Raw genomic sequence first — 19,798 nt, 5'->3', positions numbered from 1 at the left:
TAATTAATGCTATGGTATGATTTGGCGACGACACATCATATGCCAAATGGCAAAATTGTTGACACATGGCAAAACATCATGTCTTGCCATGAGTTTTAATATATATATTGATTGATATTGATATTGATTGATGTTAGTCTCACCAATAGAAATGGTTTAAGATGAACTATGGAACACAAGTAGTAAATTAAATTAAATAATACGGAGTACGGACTTTCATCTTGATTAAAATATATTGAACCGTCCTAGAAGTTTCTATCGTGTCACTTTCATCTTCATTAGTAAGGAAATGATGAGGATTGAGGAATAAGCAAGCTGCATTGACTTCGAGTCGTCTTTTTTTGTTCTTACCCACGCTATATTTCTGTAATATTTCCCTATTTTTCTCACTCTATATAAACTCATTAAACACCGTTTTCATCATCATTCATTCTACCAATTAATCCCAATAAATTATTACAAATTCACAAATTCTGCAAAATTTAAGTGTGAAATGGCTGATTCTTATGATTTGAGCGCTCTTCTTTCTACAAAGGAGAGAGATTTTCTCATTCGCAACAATGGTGACCAGGTAATCTCCTTTCTCTCTTACCCTTTTCTTTTTTTTTTTTTAAGGATTAATTTGTAAAGTTATTAACTTTAGCTTACTTGATGATATGGGTATTATGAGTTCCTCAAAAAAAAAAAAAAAAAAAAAATGATATGGGTATTATGAAATTTCGCCTTTCTATTAGCTTTAAACTTTTAGTTGCTTTTGTAAGGGGAAGGTTCATTTATTCCAATTTTTTGTAATTTATTGAGTTTTTTTTTTTTTTTTTTTTTTCTTGTAAGTTGATTTTGCATTTTCATTCTATTAATTTTTGATTGGTAGAAAGTTTAATCATTATCCTATTTCCGGGGTTAAATATAAATTATACATAATTTTTGGGTATTTTGAATCTTTTGATGATCATTAGGGTTTTTTCATTAACCCTGTTCTGGGGTTTATGTACATAGATCAATTTATTTTCAATGTTAGCAAATCTAAATGTTTCTGAGAAAAATGTTATGTTTATGTTTTTCATGTTTGATTGCTTGAAGGGGGTTGATTTGATTGTTTATGGATGTTGTTATGCTTTGGGATGGTTGACTTTTTGGGGTTTATGTAAATAAGGTCAATTTAATTTCAATGTAGCAAATGTATAGAGCAAAATTTTAAGTTTGTATTTCATTATATGATTGCCTGAAGGTGGTTAGTTTGATTGTTTATTGATGTTGTTATGATTTGGAGATGGTTGACTTTCAAAGTTTCAATTGAAGCAAGTTTTTTTGGTATAGGTTATTGAAGTTCAGATGATTATGTTTCTTTTGTTGGATTGGTAAAGTTGGTCAGTTAAAATGTATATTGGTGTCAATTTAATTGTTTATGGATAATATGATATGATTTTGATTTGCTAAGATTATGTTTAAGTGGGCATGTGTTCTATTGTTGGTTTTGAAGTTCCGTCAATCATATTTTGATGTGGTATTTGGTGATTATTGTAGGTCAAAATCAATGATTTGAGTGGAAAGACTGTGGGTCTGTATTTCTCTGCATCATGGTGCCCACCTTGCCGTGGTTTCACCCCTACTTTGATTGAAACGTACAAAGAACTCTCCGAAAAGGGGGACTTTGAAATTGTCTTTGTTTCATCAGATAGAGATGAGGAATCCTTTCAGGGTTACTTCTCTAAGATGCCATGGCTTGCTGTTCCGATTTCTGATAAAGACACAAAAAAGAGCTTGGGGGAAAAATTTAGTGTGATGGGAATCCCTCATCTTGTGATCCTTGATAAAGATGGGAAAGTCTCAACCAGTGAAGGGGTGGAATTGGTCATGGAACATGGTGCGCAAGCATACCCGTTTACACAGGAAAGAATCAATCAATTGAAAGAGGAGGAAGAGGCTGCAAAGAGAAACCAAAACTTGAAAACTCTTTTGCAAAATGGATCCCGAGATTATGTGATTTCAAGTGATGAAAAGCAGGTATGATTCATTTTATCCACCTGGCTGTTGAATTTAGTTTCTTGGTTTCTTATGTTGTTGAAGACCTTTGACAATGTTACGTGTATTTGTTTTAGAGTCTAGATTTTGAAACTCGGAAAGTATAGAACAAATAGAAGGAATTTTGTTCTCAAATCTACTCCATATATCAAATCTCCTATGGGCTATGACAATATAATTCATAAACTACAGCAAAAATGTCCTTTGAATTGGATTTTCAAAGGGTTTTAGATAAACTAAGATGTTTGATGCTTTGTACTGAAGTTGATGGTCATGCTTACACAGTTACACACCAAGTGAATTTGGACGTTTAGGAAAAGATATGATTGAAATCCTTATGTTAAATGAGAGTGCGAGTCACGTACTTTTGTTTCTGGAAGTCAGAAATGTTCAGATTTGTTTCACATTATCTTAACTTACTGTAAATTTTGGTATATCTACTCTGTTTGTTACCTTTCCTAGATATTCATTTGCTTAAATAAATTTTGATTTCCCATCAGGTTTCTGTGAGTGAGCTTGAAGGAAAAATGGTTGGCCTCTATTTCTGCGTAGGCTCCTATAAGCCCTGCACTGACTTCACCAAGAAGTTGGCGGAGGTTCACAAGGAACTCAAGGAGAAAGGCGAGAACTTTGATATTGTATTAATCTATTTGGATGATGATGATGAAGAAGGATTTAAGGAAGCGTTGGCACAACTGCCATGTTTTGCCTTGCCCTTCAAGGATAAGAAGATTGAAAAGCTTGCTCGTTACTTTGAACTGGCATCCATTCCCAGAATGGTCATAATTGGGCCAGATGGAAAAACTCTAAATCCAAATGTATCAGAACTGATAGATGAGCATGGTGCTGCAGCCTATCCTTTTACTCCAGAGAAGCTGGCTGAGCTTGCTGAGATTGAGAAAGCCAAACTTTTGTCACAGACACTCGAATCAATTCTGGTTTCAGGAGAAAAGGACTATGTCATTGACAAAAGCGGCTCTAAGGTAGGATTCTTTTTTTTTTTTTTTTTTTTTTTTTTTTTTTTTTTTGCTTACTTTAAGGGATCATAATTGGAAAGTTGCATATGTAGTTCAAGTTTCTGCTATTCACTTCAGTATTTAATGTTTTGTTTTTCTTATTGTTGCTCAGGTGCCTGTATCTCAGCTTGTTGGGAAATATGTTCTTATTTATTTCTCCGCACACTGGTGCCCCCCATGCCGAGCTTTTACACCAAAGCTTATCGAAATATACCATGAAATAAAGGCAAAGGAGAATGCATTTGAGATCATATTTGTCTCCAGTGATCGCGACCAGTCCTCATTTGACGAGTACTATGCAGACATGCCTTGGTTGGCCCTCCCATTTGGTGATGAGAGGAAGACTTCCCTATCACGTAAGTTCAAAGTGCGAGGTATCCCATGTCTTGTGGCAATTGGACCAGAAGGTAGAACAATTACTACTGAAGCCAGACAGCTTGTAGGAGCTCATGGGGCAGATGCATTCCCATTCACTGAGGATCACATAAAGAATTTAAAAGAAAAAATTGAGGAGATGGCAAAGGGGTGGCCTGAGACACTGAAACACGAGCTTCATGAACACATGCTGGTGAAGACTCGTCGAGATGGTTATTATTGTGATGGATGTAATAATCAAGGGCATAGTTGGTCTTTCAACTGCAAGGAGTGTGACTTTGATCTCGATCCCAAATGTGCCTTGAAGAACGAGAAAAGTGCAGAAGAGGGTGACGAGGGCAAGTTAGAGACCAAGGAAGGATATGTCTGTGAAGGTGATGTTTGTCGTAAAATCTAGATATGCACCTCTTTGGCGAGCCTAATGAGGGTCTTTGGATTATCAGGCTGTTTTCTTGTGTGTGATTTGTAACTAATGATGCTTTATGAATAAGGTTATTTGCAAGGAGTGCATTAGCTGGTTGTTGAGATTTCCTTGATCTGCACATTGTACTTTCAACATACTTTCATTGAAAGTAGTCAATGTAATTTATGATTGACTATTATGAATGAGATGGATCCCAGTATTTTAACAAACTGTGACATTTTCATTTCTTACCTGCAATTCTATGATAGTTAGTGGATATTGAGTTACCCAATATTATGTTATTGCTTAGGGCCTGTTCTGATTTACTGAACTGAACTGATTGGAGCTAGATTGAACTAAACTGAACTGAATATTTAATGAGTGAAGAAAATTTGATTGGAGCTGAATTGAACTAAACTGAACTGAATATTTAATGAGTGAAGAAAATTAGGAACTGAACTGAATTGATTGGAGCTGAATTGAACTGAAAATAAGCTGAAAAGAACAAACTCTTAATTTAGAGTAAATGATACATTTTGTTTCAAAAAACAAAGTAAATGATACATTTGAATTTTTGATATATTGTTTGTACCTAAGTTGAATTTTTTAAAATTACCATTAGCTCACCAGGTTACCTTAGATCCTAGAGGTCTAGGGTATATGAGGTTCCCTAGCATGATGCGAGCCGGCTTTACTCATAGAGTATGAAAATCAGCACAAGCCTACTATAGGCATGGTTTATTTGAGCACGAGACTCACTAGCCCTGACATGTGAGCTTGCAACTACCTCCTGACTAGTGTCCGACTCTATTCTTTTCTGCAACTAAGTTTTACATAATTGATGATAAGATTAGTAACTACGGAGTAACCTTTTTTTTTTTTTTTTTTTTGACAGGTACTAACTCGTTTATACATATTTGAACCTATTAGTAATGTGCAATTACTAATAAAAAAACACACATACATTAATAAAAACAATTATGTAATCTGTGTTGAGCCATCAACATCGATTGTTATATTTATTTTCTTCGATTCTTAGTCCTTCATTGATTAATTTGTTTGAGTTTGTTAAAACTATTTTCATTACCGTTAATTTTTAATTGTAGATATTGCATGACTTTAATCACTGAAAATTAGTGTCCTTGAAAAAACTTTGAAAACAAAATCACAATTAAAAAATATATATACAGAGTTTAGGGGTACTCTTATAATTTTTATTTTTATCCGAATAATATTATAACTATTTTTCTTACTTTAATTCCTTGTAGAAATTAAAAAATATTTTCACTTTAATATTTAAGGAGTTACATTCACTAGGCCACGAACTATATTTTCCATCCCAATACAAAATTTACGAATAGAAGTAGCAACTAGGGGTATTGTTCTGAATCAATTCGGATGCTGCTGTTATTTCTGAAAGTATATCTAGCACCAGTGGACCTTGTCATTGATGATATTCGTTATCTTAGTAGGGAGTTTGAGAGTTTTGCTTGTTTTCATGTTAAGATGCTGGGAAACTGTGTTGCCCACCTTATGGCTAGACAATACCCACCTGATGGTATTGAACAATTGTATGTTGATAGCTTCCCGCAAGGTGTTGTTTCCCTTGCTCAACTTCATGTTGGCTGATTATTATTTCTAATATATGCTCTTGGAGCGTTTCAAAAAAAAAAAAGGGGTATTCTTCTCAACCCTCAATAGTTACATTACCGATTTAAATGAAATGGTTAGTTGGCATGTCAATTTACATCTTTTAACTGTACTAATTTAATTGTTACACTTTTCATTTACATCTATTTCATTATTAGTATTATTACATGATTTACATCTCATTTTATGGGATGATCTCACTAGTATGTACTCCATGTTTTAATTAAATCCTTATATCAATCAATTACTATATACTAAAAGACACACCAACAATGACACGTGTCATTTTCTGGTGTGTCTCTTATCTTTTTAATTTTTTTTTTTAAAAAAATTCCATATAAAAAACAAATTTTATACATAAATAAAAGATTTGATGCATCCTTATATTTATTGTCAAGTATAAATTTAAGTATAAAACAAAATTTCTTATTTACATAAATAAAATATTTGATCATTTGATGTATGCATGTATCCTTTCACAATACAGTATATTGTCAAAAACTCAAAATGCATATTTTAAAATCCATTATAATATTTACATATGTAAATTTACTTATACAATATTAATTTAAAATTAATTATTAAAAATTCTCGTACATGATACGGGATTTAACCTGGTGTAACGATAAAATCGAGACAGATTGATCAATACTATAATTTTATATCCAATGTGGGAGTAATAGTGTATGGATGGCCGGTATAAGTCATCAGAAATTCACATAATTCCAACTTTATAACAATCTAGCAATTTGTTGGTCAACTCTAGCACAAAATTTACAAACCGTCCAATTTCCAATTAGGGAGGCTAAATTTCCGAGAAATTGCCGGCAAATTTAACTAATCAAAATACACAACACGTGCCAATTTATCTTCCAATAAATCATTTTTTTGTCAAATTGGTTACTAAAAATCATACTCCGCATAAATTGCAACAAAGTACGAATTTTTTTTCTTGAGAAATTCGTGCTTAATTTTGCTCTCTCAATCTCAATTATATAATCCCAAGTGTATATTCTGCCATCAACAAAGATCCATTCAGTAAGTCACTTCTGTTATCTTCCTTATCTTTAATTTTCTCTATCCTATCCATTTTTATATTTTCTGTTTGTTTTTTTAGTAATATTTAATTAGTGACAACCAATATAATTGAAGCTTTTACAGCTGTTTAATCAAATTTTAATTTCTGGGTATGATTTGTTTGGTTTTGTTTTGTATACATGGCACCTGGGTTTTCTAAGTAATGGTGGAATTTGATTGAAATTTGTATATTTATGTGATTTTATATGATTTTTGAGGAATATTATTGATACCCAAATGATGATTTTGGTGGAATTAGTGAATTTATTGATATAATTGAGATTCCATTGAAATGAAATGGGAAACCGTTTGCTTGCTAAATAAGTGATTCCCATGTGAAAAATTGTATTCACAAAAAGTATATTGTATAATATAAAGTATGTATGTGTGTATGATGAAATTCAGGTAATAATGGGGGAGACAAAGATGAGTGCAACAAGCCAAACTACTGATAGGAATCAGAATTCTATGCTGATTGATCCTGCATTTCCTAAGTTTTTCACACAAGCCCCTCAAAGAATGCAGAATTTTTTTAAGGTTGGTTGTTCTGCTCGAATTCGCACTCGGTTTGTAATTGTATTGTCTGTTTAGTTGATCAAAGCATTAAATATATTTCCGAAAATGGTAGTCAGTTTGTGACAAAATCACGTGTTATTCAGTGTTAATAAAACTGCTGCTAGTATATTATCATGTAGTTTAATGGATTTTGCTGTTTTTTTTTTCTTCCTTTTTTCATTATTGTTCATGTGTAACACTGAATGTTTTTTGACAGTCACATCTCAGACAAAAGGGGAAAGTAGAGGAGGGAAAGGGTGTATTTGAACCGCAGCAGGTTGTCAGAAAGGAAGAGAAATCGTCGACTGATTGGGAGGCTGATCTGCAGAAGCAGCTGCAACTTTGGCGAGCAAATCCTCATTGGGGTAGTCCACCACCTGAAATAAATGTGAGAATTGATAAAGAAGAGGTCATAAGTTTAGATGTTTTACAATGATAAAACATTCTATATATGCAAGCCTTATGTGTGTAATTAACAAACAAGTAGTTTGAATAATTTACCTCAGATTTCTGTATTTGAACTGACAGTACAAGATGATTGTCTTTACAGTTCTTCAGACTTCAGTGTTGTGAGTTGATATGCAATTGAGTCACAACTAATGATTTATTTTCTTACAGGTTACTGTACCTGTAGGATCACTTTGCAACCTGCATGTGGAATTCGATGTCGGGTTGCCACCAGATGCTGTGTACAACATAGTCACTGACCCTGACAGCAAGAGAGTCTTTAGGAATATCAAGGTGAGTGGTAATGGAGATGCCAGTGATAAGAACAACTGGTCAATTTCCATAGGCAGAAGATAATTTAGGAATATGAGCTCGCTTAATAAGTTATGAAATGAACTATGATTTGCTCTGCAATAGTTGCTTCCGTTGATGAAAGTAAATTGGGCTTTCCAGGAGGTTGTATCTAGGAAAGTGTTGGTTGATGAAGGCTCTAGACAAGTGGTCGAGGTGGAGCAAGCAGCTATATGGAAGTTCCTTTGGTTGTCGGGAACAATATCAGTCCATGTCTTGGTAGATCAAAATAGGAAGGATCACTCTGTAAGTTTTTACTTGTATATTACCCTCTGTTGTCTTAGAATGTTTCTTACTGTCATCAGTCTCAGAACATAATCTTAATTTCTTTTTGTTTTTTGGATTTCTTAGATGAGATTCAAGCAGATTAACACGGGATTCATGAAGAAGTTTGAAGGTTGCTGGAGAGTAGAGCCGGTATTTGTTGATGAGAAAATCTGCTCCCCCTTTAAACCCAAAACTTTGTCAGAGTATCGCTCATGTACAGGAGGGAAAGGAAGGATTGGATCGAGGGTTAGCCTAGAGCAACTTCTTCAACCAGCTATCGTTCCTCCCCCTCCCATTTCGTGGTATCTTAGGGGAATCACCTCAAAGACCTCAGAGACGCTGATGAATTATTTGCTTGAAGAGGTTGCACGGGTTAAAGGCATTTCTCCAGCAGTAAGTTCAAATTGTGATGAGAAGCTAGTTCTAGAAATCACTAATGAAGTGAAGATAGATGAAGTACAGGATATTAAGAAAAGATGGGCCTTACGGAGAAGAAATGCTATGCTTTACAGAAAGAAGTAGGAGTATGCTTCTTAGCACAATATTTAGAAACAATCTTGTTTGTATTGTTGAAAGTAGATAAGATACATTATTCAACAGCATTGGATTTGATACTGTAGATCGGCAGAAGAGCTTACGATTTGATACTGTGAATCAGCGGAAGAGATTATACACTCTTGATTGACTTGGAGAGATGCAAAGTTAAGTTTAACTAAGAATTTAGATGAGCCAAGATCTGTGATTTAAAGTCATTTCCTGTATATAGATTTGGCAGTAGTTTCCGATGTGTTATATACACTTCTGAGTTGCCAGAATATGATTGTATAGTTTAGCAGCATCCTCTAAGCTTCGTTTGGGCAACATATATAACAGATGATTTCCCAAGAATTTCAAAAGCCAATATATTACCTTGTTGAGTTATATAGGCCATAATATCAAGTTTTTAATTTTTATGTACAAATGAGAATGTTGATATGAATATTACAGCTAAATGACATGTTACAACTTACACGACCAAGACTGCTATAATTTAATAACAAGGCAAGCGAAAATTTGCCACATGTAACCCCGAAACTAATTTCTGGTTATTTTCATTGTATCCTAATCAATATGCCCAAACTGATGCTTCCAGTCTGTCGATCCAACAAGCGAAGGACCAATCAACTTTGGTTTAATCTCAGCGAGGTGATGCTACAGGCGATTGTTCAGTTAGATGGTGCCCCATTAAGCTACCAAGGCCATGCTTCTCATAGCTCTTGAATGCACCCAATGCTCCCAAAAACCCTTCATGCCTCAGAAACATGGCCTTTGCTTTACCTTTCGACCTGTAAAGAGGATTCATAAATAGAAATCACAGCAATAAAGCAGCAATCGAAATTCAAATCAAGTCATCAACCTATATTACTAATATTAGGATTCTGCACAATCAATATCAACTCATCTACAGGTAGCACACTTTACTGTAACATTAAACTACAGCTTTTTAATGCGGAAATATTACCTGAATGACTAAATGGCCTGAAATTGTGATAACAGAAGTTCCACAGCAAAGACAACAAAATTTCAAATTATTATCTATATCCCACACCTGCTTTCATGCAATTTAAGTTGATTTAAAAGGGCAACATTTAATTGGTCTCAAGGAGAAGCCAGAATGGATCTCAAGGATAATGATTCCCTCATATAGTAAGCCCAAACTGAGGATCTCAAGGAGAAGCCAAAAATGGAGTAAATCTGTAAAAATTTGATCGATGATATAGGCCATGAAAGAATTGGACATGGAAGTCATGACTCATGAATGTCCATAGTGTGTTAACAGGATTCTAGCTACTTGTGGAGATGAACCAATTGACTTCTAGAAATAGGCCTGATTGTGCTTAGATTCAGGTAATAAAGTGAGGCTCATAAATAAGGACACCTATAAAGGGTATGTTCTCTTCACCTTGAAGCAATTTATTTCAAGAGAAAATAAGTTTAGATAAGGGCAAGGAAGTAGCGATTGTCCAACAGATATCTAAAAAATCTAAAACGACTGCCCAAAGAATAGATATGTAATCCCAAATGTTTTGAAGCCATCAACACACAATAATTTGATGAAAATTGATATCAACACAAAAGATACCATCAAACAAGCAAAATGTAGATTGAGTGAAAAGCATTTCGTCACTAACCAGTATTGAACTCCATCGGATATTGTTTCCATAATATATTCATGACCACGAGTGAAAAATCCTCCAAAGATTATCCGTTTTAGTTGCCCGTGCCCCGCATTCAAATAGGCAATCTATAAGGCAAAATAAAAAATAAAGTAATAAATGTATACTGGGAGTAAACTTCTATCAATCACTAAAGTACCAAAGAAACAAGTAGCCAAAGCTTGTATATTAATGAAATTTCTATTTTTGAGATATTAATGAAAAAAGCTACAAGCTCACATCTATATCGAATTTTTTAATTTATGAATTATGAATGAAAAAAATAAAAAATAAGTATAAAGAATGTCAAACATCCCAAGGCCGTAATAAATGAAAAGCTACTCCGTAGTAAACAATAATTCTAACATTATAAAAGCTATTCAAAAGAATTCAGATTGAACAATCATAACTTCAGACTGATTTAAGGAAATCGCATCTTAGACAAATTCACCTGTGCAACGTTGTTTGAAATCATCCGTAACAGAGATCGGGCAAGGTCCTCCTTTTTATAGTCCTTCAACTCTTTATTATCAAAACTAACCTTGCCAAAACTAGACGCTATTGTTGTTGCTGACAATCCAAGCTGTCATGGTAAGATGAACAGATATTCAGCCATCAAAAAGAGAAAAAGCAGTAAGAAAATCAAGTCAAGCCCTTTGCATGGTTAACTTATCATATCCATTCAAATTACATATGGGGCAACTATAACAACAACAGTCCCACAACTAAAATTGAGAAAGTTTTTTCAGTGACATATAGACCATACTCCGTATTAATTTATTTTTGCAGTTACAAACCCATCCTCCCAAATTAATTTATTTTTGCAGTTAAAAATTCATCCTCCACACTAAACCAGAAAATTCCCAATTTAATTAATATGTCAAAAGAAGTATGAACATAGGAAGTAGATTGATATTGTAGACTATTTAGGAAGGATCTACTATACCACCCCTTTCCATACTTGATAAGGTTATAAGTCCAAACATATGCGTTCATTCAATCAGTTGGTCTGCAGAGGAACTACTAATACTCTCAAGTCTCATTCCTAACACACAGCAACAATAAGTGCCAAAAGAGATCTAGTAATAGCTCAGGCAATCTACAATAATGCTTAATATATAGATCAAAATCATAGCATATTCACGAAAAGAAACGTATCAACTAGTTCAGGATAAAAGTGATTACATATTTTTCCATTGAAATCCTAATCATGGATATGAAAACCCAAATATTCTAGCCAAATTTGAAAGGATAATTCCAAATATGATTATGAGCATACCACATAATCAGAACAACCTTACCGGAAAATGAAATCACATGTATACCAAGTATTAAAATAACAGACCTTAGAATAGCCAGTTACACCATATATGTCTCTGACAAGCATGTCAATATTTCTATTGTCTCCCTTGTGGCTCAACTCCAGGAACTCGTCAAAGCTGGAAATTGTAAAAATTGTATTCAGCTAATCAAGTAACCAAAACATAGATTATAGAACCAAAACCAAAGCATTTAATTATATATCAAGCAAATTTTCAAACATCTCAGTATCTCACCATGATCCCACGAATATTTACAAATCACTCAGCACATTTACAGTGTACAGAAGAATCCTCTAATAATAAGCCCGGTATACATGATAGGCAAAACAGCCAAAATATTTTATAAAAAAAATATGTGCGACAGTCAATCTCATGATTACCTTTGGCAATTTGTTAAAAGCATTCCCATACCCAAAAGGGTGCCACCACCTAAACTTGTCCCACTAACTCGCTCAAATTTTCCATCCCCATCAACCTAAAGAAGAGAACTGATACTCAAATTTAGAAGCAGGAAGCTGCAGCTGATTGTTAACAAGTTACAAACAGAAAAGTGAGAAGAAACAGATGACAAACTGAAAACTGTTCGGCTGCTCCCCACTTATGAATGCAAAATTAAATTCAGAGTATATCAGCAAAGAAATTTAACCTGTATGATTATTACCTTAATCATACTAACTCCAGAGCCTATGCTGACAAGGAGATAGGGAAATAAATCACTGGCATCAATCTGCACAAAATCTTTCTGACCCTCCATGTACGTGAAAGCTTCACGAGGGACTGCCTATCAAAGTACAGTTACAATACCTTAAGACAGTGGTACAAGTTAAGAGTACAGGAAACAACTAATGTTTAGCTTAAAACGGACCTATGGCTCATGTCAGATAATTTAGATGATGTCCACTATAAGTGTGAAGTAAAATACATTACAAGGTGGACAAAAATACAAGCTACTTAACGTGTTATCATATTCATACTTTATGAACATTTTCGCCATTGTTAGCCTCTTAGTCCACATATATCATATTCTATACTTGTTTCATTAAAAAAAACAATATAAAAATTATTCAATAAAGAACTAAAGATACATAATTTTGAAGACTACAGACAAGTGAGCATTTAAGAAGGCTTGTTTTTGCAAAAGAATCTAAGCAAAAATGCAGGGAATGGGAACATGTAGAGAGCACAATGTGAATCATGACAGCAGGAAATATGAAAACTGGCCATAATCTATATGGCACAAGAAGGAACAAACTTAAAAGCACAGTCGTGGTCATGCAAACAGTTGTCGATCACGCAAATGTAATTTCTCATTGCCAAATGACAAGTTTGTCCTGTCATGCTTTTTTAAGAGCCCATATTGGTTGTATCAGCCTGCATCAGCTAATCACCTGTAAACTTAGTAACAACCCCATATTGGCTGATTGGGACAACCAGTTAGCATTACAACTTGATCAAAACAAATTTGCTCAATTCTATCCAGTTAAAACTAATCAGCCCATATTCAGGAGCTCATCTTACCCAGGGAGGCAGGGACAAACACTACTTCCACCCCTTGATTTCTCTCATTGAGAAAAACATTGAGGCCTTAGCTCATCTAAATAGAGTAGTAGAAGCCGTAAAACCTAACTTCAGGCTTAGCCCCTGTCACTATAGATAAGCAGAAAACAAAAGAAAAATGGAAATGCCACACAAAGCAGTTGTTGTAACAGTGCATATCATTAATGTTCTCAGCTTATCACATACACAAATCCTCACCTTTAGCAAAAAATTAGCACCAGCCACAAGAGAGTCCATCTCATCCTCTTTGTCAAGCCTGATTCCAAACTTCTCTCTAAAAAGATCAGCATATTTATAGGCACCGCCACCAGTGGCCTGCAAACAACAATAAACAGTTAGCATAATTTCACAGCATAACTGAGAAAAAGCTATTTAGTGGGAAATACAAATGGGAAGTATATTTGACAAACTCATACAGATGCTGCATGTTGTTTTGGTTTATAACCTTAAGCATGCCTGTTGCAATATGGTCTTTAATTTTATTAGATTAGAAATGAAGGTTGCAGAAAAAGATTCTTAACTTATTGATGAGTTAAAGTTCAAATAAATTCAGACAAAGGCTACCTAATTTATAATTCAACTAAAAATAGGTTGAGATAAGGGATTTATAGAAAAAGTAAACATAGCCTTAAAGTCCATAAAGCCATTTATTAAGTGATTTTTTTTTTTTTTTTTTTATTTATTCACTTGAGGTTTAAAACCAAGCCGACCCCACTTATGGGATTAAGGCTTTGATTGATTGATTGAGGTTAAAAACCAAGAAAGCAGAGCAAAAACAAACCGAGTTCAAGCAAGAAACAGAAAATGCAAACAAAAACAAATAAATCTAAGCTACGGAGGGACTAGACGTGGTAAAGCCACGCCCCTAGCGTTCTCCTCTAAAGAATGAACTGCATAAAGCACAAGATACCGCAATAATGCTAGATTGCTACTTATTATGTTTTTCATTAAAGAATTTTGTCATATAGCCCTCAAGTCTATACGTATATAACCTAGTGGAAAATATAGCATTGAGCTGCATTTCAGGAAGAGAATAGCTTAACCATCCACAAACATAAAAATTTCAGCAAAAACAAGGGAAATATTAAACATAGAAAGAGAGATGAAGAAAAATATCCTTACCTTGATTAACAATTGTTTTTTGTCTGAAACCTCTTGATGACTGCAACCTAGATTCACCTCAATATGTTAGAAATTTGGTCAAATATAACAACTTGCTCAGGCTAGCATAATGTTAAGAGCACATAAAGAAGAACCTGGAAAAGAAGTTGCTCTATAAGCTGGAAATCAATTTGTGATAATAAAAGTAGCTTAGAAAAGACACCACAAATGGGTAGCTCTAGATCAGATTAATAAAATTAATTTGTGAATCATATATGATGGACTACAGCTTTTTCGGGGAGAAGAAAAATATCATTTACTAAAGTCTGTACACTAGGCATAAATAATTAGTAGAGTCCTTAAGGATCTACTCACAAGTTTGTCATTCAGGATAGTATGAGAATGGATGGAAATCAGGAATAGGTGGGTTTGGCTTGATATTACAAGTACTGGCCACTCCATGAAGTGAATTTAAGCACTTTTATGAGGTCAAAACGTTACATAAGCACTTTAATATTTATACAACAAACTTAGTAATGCACCAACATGCATGAAAATACAAAGCATAAATACCCCACTGACCCCCAACCAATTACCCTAGCCAATTTTCCATGGGAAAGACTTAGAATAAAACCCAAGAGAATGAAATTTAGACTTCAAGTTTAGCTGAGCATAATCTAAGTTTAGCTTGGCTCCTTGCCAGGTCTGCCTTTAGGGACATCTTCAGACATCTAATTCAATCAATGCACAGAAGATTTAAAACAAGAAACCAGCTTTGATAGAAAGTTCATCAAGCTACAAGTATACACAAACAACAAATTGAAGGACAGGGAAAAGTGATAGATAGACAAGGTTTGGTAAAGAAAACAGTATCATACAGCTGCCATGAAGGAGCTTCGATTCGATAAAGTCCAGGCACTCATTTATTTTGCTGGTCTGAAACTTTGCAAAATGGAGCTTGCCGTCAAGGATAGGATATTTCTTGGACCTAGTTACAAGTCCAACCTCCTCCACTTGGACACCGTTTCCAACACTCTCCAAACTACTATCTTTTCTTGAAAAATAAACCAATTTGATAAGGGTACCTACAAAAACAGGTAGGGCATCAGAAGTGATTACGTTAAAGCCACACACATTCCATTGATGAACGATAGGCAGCGACAGATTGATTTCCAAATAAAGTGAATATATCTAGAGAAAAGATGCAAAGACAGCTCCAAGGAATATTAATTAAGCCAGTCAGAAGATTACCTTTTAGACCGTCAATCAATTTAGACCGTCAATCAATTTTGTTTCAAAATGATGGATAAAGGATATAAACACCCTAAACTATGACAAGAACTACTTGTCAATGAAGTTGTGAATCCATAATCACTAGTAAACAATAGTTGGATTATGCCTAGGCCCAATCAAATGTCTCATTTTGGTCGTAACCTACTTAGGGTATGTTTGATAATCACTAGTAAACAATAATTGGTTGGGTAAATGTGCCAATTTATTCTGTTCAAGAAGGTAAGCAATACCCTCGATTTGTTACCCTTCCAAACTAAGTGGTATCAATTACCTTTACCCTCAGCAGTCAGTAGTACAAAATGAAAAGCTGCAGCCTGTATCATTCACTCTCTAGTCACCCTTTCTCTCTCCTCTGTTCACAGATCATCTTCCCAATTTGTTTTCCAAGTCTATATTTTTATTTGAATTTCGATAATTGTACATTCAAGGTGGAAATTTGGAATTTTTGCCTAAAGTAATAAAATTCAAGTATTTGGCCATCCAGAGTTTTGAAAAACATTGAACCAAAGAAGTCCATTTCTTGTTGTCATATTTGCTTCCATAGTATTTCCCTTTAGGATTGTTTTTCCTTTGATATGTAATTGTGCTTTAGAGTGATTACAACATCTTAAAGAATATTACAGCAATATACAATTATATTATAATTTCAATATTTGGCCAGTCAAAAAAAGTCAATACGATTACAACAACAAAAAAAAGTAAAAGTGATCCCATTCCATATATGAAGCAAATGATTAAGAAGTAACCAATACCAATACCATTCCAATAGATAAACCAAATGCATCATTTATTTGTTATTAAGAAGCAACAGATCCAAATCTTTTTCCTTTAAAAATGTCTAACTAAATATTGTCATTTTCAACTTTATTACATAACATAAACATAATCCATAGTATTGACTATTAAGGGCTTGTCTTATTGACTGAAATGAGCTGAGCTGAACTGAACTTATTAGAGCTGAGCTGAACTGAACTTATTAATTAGTGATTTTTAACTACGGATTAATGATCTTTGATTATTTATTATTATATATATGTGTATATACAAACATACATATTAAAATATATAAGAAAAATATACTATATAATTAAAATATTTATGAAAAATATATTAAAAACATGGAACCCAAAACATTTTAAACACATATACTATATAACTAAAAAATAAAATATTAATATGACAAAAGAACACAAAACACTTTTTAAAAAATTCTCAAAATGAAAAAAAAAAAAAAAAAAAAAAAAACCAAAGAGTTGGGCGGTCTAATTTAAAAACTAACTTGATCCTATTTTTACTCCTAGCTCGTCAAATAATGAAATATGGTATAATAGTCATTAAGTGAAATATGGTATAACCGTATAATAGTCATTATTATTATTATTATTATTATTATTATTATTATTATTATTATTATTATTATTATTATTATTATTATTATTATTATTATTATTGTCGTTGTTGTAATATAAGCTTAAAATTATGAAATTTGGCTTTATATCATTAGCAATATCATTAGACATAAACTGAACTTGAACTTATTAGAGCTGAGATAAACTTATTAGAGCTGAGATAAACTGAAATTAATCCGATGAGAACAGGCCCTAAGTATTTGTTTTATCACATGATTTTCACTTATAAGAATAACCATGGACTAAATTATACTTACTTGAACTCGATTCCTCATGTGAACTTATGTTTCCTGATTTTATCATATCATAGCTTAATATAACCCTATCGGCCCAAGTAATAACTCTAGGATGCTAGCCAACTTAGGCATGATGTCCTCAATTAATTTTTGTTCCCAATCTTGCAAAATTTGAACTATTTTTACTAAATTTAACTCATTTTTGTTGAACTTAATTTATTTTATTATGATTTAACTTCAGCTATTTTTGATATTAGAAACTAAATTATGCTCTAATTAACTTATTATATTTCTAAACTTAAACTTATGATCAACAGCTCACGTGGGATAGCTCAGATTAATCGAATCACATCAACATAATCCAAAGAAACCCATTTACCAGTTCATCACAACATTCTTATACTTTACAAAAATACAAAATATTATACTAATCACAGAATAATAATTTAATAATTAGCAACCATCAAAGCATCAAAACTTAATAATCTTAGTTTTCAACGTTACAACATGTTCGAATTATGATAAAATTAAATAAAAAATATAAAAAAATCATAGTAAGAGAAAAGAGAGAAACCTCCAATATCAAGAGCCCAAGGAGAATTATGATCATAAGAATCGAGCTCAGAATTAGAAGTTGAATTTCCATCAATTTCAACCCTTCTGCAACTTTGATCCTCCATTAAAAGTGTCAACTTTGATCCTCAATCAAATTTGATGATGAATTTGAAGAATAAATTTGATTAAATTTTGCGATCTTCCAACTTCTATCCCCCAACTTCAATCTAACTAATCCCTAACTTATCACAAGTGAAATTAAGAAATAAATTCCAAATTAAATGTTAGATAGAAATTAGATTTGGTGGGATAAATTTGAGTAGAAAATGTGTAGAATTAGGAGAGTGATAATATTGAGAAGGAAATATACGAAGTATATTTGTTGGAAAAATTGATGATAGTTGTATGACTCGTGGCCCACGTGGAATTATGTTTTTTATGGGCTGCCATTTCTCTCATTTCTTCAACGACTTTTATTCGGGTTAGAAGTGTCATTTTGGATTCGGATGTCCGGATCGGGTCGAGTCAATTTTTTTATTTTTTTTTGTTGTTCCACCCACTTTACCCTTTGGGGTAATTCAGATTTGGGGATCAGTTTTGAGTAGTTAGGTTACAATTTCCTCCCCATTGTTGTTGTGGAGGATTGAATATGGGTCCTCCCTACCAAGTGCAGTCCCAATCAACACTGCACCAACAACCAATTGGTGGTCGAGTCAAGTTTTAAAGTTGAGTCATTTTAAATTTCTCTGTCCAGTGTCCATGCGAGTTGAAATCTTAGTCGGGTATTCTTTTGGTCGATTTCGGATCGAGTTGAATTTGATCGAGTGTGGTTTTGACACCTCTTTGAAATTGAAAATGTTCACTATTGAATAATATAGTAACTAATTATAATATCGTCTACATTATTAGTCTGTATTTATTGGAGATTTGTATGCATCAAAATAATATACTTACTAGATTTGTTTTGAAATAAGTAGATGGATTACCCCCTTTTTTCCGTACGAATTAGAGAGAAAAGGAGGGGCTAGTGAAATGGTGCAACGTTTATGATATTTTTTTATTTTTATTAAAGAAAAAAAAAAGAAAGAAAAAAAAAACTAAAAGGGTTTGCCAAAAAAAAAAACACTAAAAGGGTTTGCCAAATAATAAAAGGGTACAACTAACATCCAATAATATAATGATTGTGTATCCCAAGTACATAAGTTTTCAATGCTAAAGAGCAAGTTTAGCCTCAAGTCTTAAGACTTGAATGTGACATCATTTTTTATGGTCCCCATTGAAAATGATGTCATCAAATCTTTGTTAAGACTTGTCTAAATTTATCACTTTAGCCCTAAGACTCATATATATATATATATATATATATATATATATATATATATATATATATATATATATATATATATATATATATATATATATATATATATATATATCTCTTTATATGTAGAAAAGTGTACAAAAAAAAAAAAAAAGGATAATACAAATAAAATTGGTGTGAGTCCCAATCTCAAGTCTTAAATTGACTCTTGGAATTTCAAGACTCAACTTGAGACTTGCTTGAGATTTAAGAAGAAAAATGAAAGAAGTTTTAAACATAAGTCTTAAGACTCAAGATGATGATGATGTCACCCCAGGTCTTAAGACTTGGGCTAAACTTGCTCTAATATATTCCAACGAAATTGCATATTTATATTAATGTGAATGCAACGAGTTTAGTTGGTTAAAATTTTAATGTGGGCATAAAACAACTTACAAAGGTCAATGATAACTAATGCACAAGTTATTATATAGTGAATGGGTTGTTAGGACATCAATCACATCATCCTCTTCATAGTCAAAATGTGATGTATCATCAAGTCGACATCATTTGAATCAAGTCGTCATCATTTGAATCTTTGTCAATGAATAATACGTTGCAAAGATTATTTATCCCACCCTTAAAATGAAAGGAAATACTCCAAAAC

The 19,798-nt window shown here is 33.1% G+C and overlaps 3 protein-coding genes across 3 annotated transcripts; 2 read left to right on the top strand and 1 right to left on the bottom strand.

The window, feature by feature from the left end:
• The first annotated feature begins 325 nt into the window (after positions 1–325).
• LOC145582824 (putative nucleoredoxin 1) lies at positions 326–4,046 on the top strand. Its single transcript, XM_081639848.1, has 4 exons — positions 326–571; positions 1,525–2,004; positions 2,523–3,005; positions 3,151–4,046. The coding sequence occupies exons 1-4, from the start codon at positions 494–496 to the stop codon at positions 3,808–3,810; spliced, it is 1,701 nt and encodes a 566-aa protein (XP_081495974.1). The 5' UTR covers positions 326–493; the 3' UTR covers positions 3,811–4,046.
• Positions 4,047–6,213: 2,167 nt separating this feature from the next.
• On the top strand, positions 6,214–9,084 carry LOC145582822 (uncharacterized). Its single transcript, XM_081639846.1, has 6 exons — positions 6,214–6,504; positions 6,949–7,080; positions 7,316–7,486; positions 7,717–7,839; positions 7,999–8,142; positions 8,248–9,084. Exons 2-6 carry the CDS (start codon positions 6,955–6,957, stop codon positions 8,683–8,685), a joined length of 1,002 nt encoding a protein of 333 aa, XP_081495972.1. The 5' UTR covers positions 6,214–6,504; positions 6,949–6,954; the 3' UTR covers positions 8,686–9,084.
• LOC145582821 (pantothenate kinase 1-like) lies at positions 9,041–18,171 on the bottom strand. Its single transcript, XM_081639845.1, has 10 exons — positions 17,851–18,171; positions 15,217–15,423; positions 14,360–14,406; positions 13,436–13,552; positions 12,342–12,461; positions 12,061–12,155; positions 11,704–11,797; positions 10,810–10,941; positions 10,335–10,447; positions 9,041–9,488 (listed from the first exon to the last, which is right to left on the bottom strand). Exons 1-10 carry the CDS (start codon positions 17,954–17,956, stop codon positions 9,341–9,343), a joined length of 1,179 nt encoding a protein of 392 aa, XP_081495971.1. The 5' UTR covers positions 17,957–18,171; the 3' UTR covers positions 9,041–9,340.
• Positions 18,172–19,798: the final 1,627 nt, after the last annotated feature.

Source organism: Chenopodium album, chromosome 15, assembly GCF_948465745.1.
Source record: "Chenopodium album chromosome 15, dcCheAlbu1.1, whole genome shotgun sequence".
NCBI lineage: Eukaryota > Viridiplantae > Streptophyta > Magnoliopsida > Caryophyllales > Amaranthaceae > Chenopodium > Chenopodium album.
Note: the sequence above shows the minus strand (reverse complement) of the source record. Positions and strands in the feature narration are given on the sequence as shown.

Excerpts from the sequence above, each read along its gene's own strand:
- LOC145582824 (XM_081639848.1), top strand. The coding sequence starts at position 494 with ATGGCTGATTCTTATGATTTGAGCGCTCTTCTTTCTACAAAGGAGAGA. Across the intron at positions 2,005-2,522 it reads TTTCAAGTGATGAAAAGCAG|GTTTCTGTGAGTGAGCTTGA; the intron begins GTATGATTCATT and ends ATTTCCCATCAG. Across the intron at positions 3,006-3,150 it reads TTGACAAAAGCGGCTCTAAG|GTGCCTGTATCTCAGCTTGT; the intron begins GTAGGATTCTTT and ends ATTGTTGCTCAG.
- LOC145582821 (XM_081639845.1), bottom strand. The coding sequence starts at position 17,956 with ATGGAGGATCAAAGTTGCAGAAGGGTTGAAATTGATGGAAATTCAACT. Across the intron at positions 13,553-14,359 it reads AAAAACAATTGTTAATCAAG|GCCACTGGTGGCGGTGCCTA; the intron begins GTAAGGATATTT and ends TGTTGTTTGCAG. Across the intron at positions 12,156-12,341 it reads CTGGAGTTAGTATGATTAAG|GTTGATGGGGATGGAAAATT; the intron begins GTAATAATCATA and ends TCTCTTCTTTAG.
- LOC145582822 (XM_081639846.1), top strand. The coding sequence starts at position 6,955 with ATGGGGGAGACAAAGATGAGTGCAACAAGCCAAACTACTGATAGGAAT. Across the intron at positions 7,840-7,998 it reads GAGTCTTTAGGAATATCAAG|GAGGTTGTATCTAGGAAAGT; the intron begins GTGAGTGGTAAT and ends TGGGCTTTCCAG. Across the intron at positions 8,143-8,247 it reads AAAATAGGAAGGATCACTCT|ATGAGATTCAAGCAGATTAA; the intron begins GTAAGTTTTTAC and ends TGGATTTCTTAG.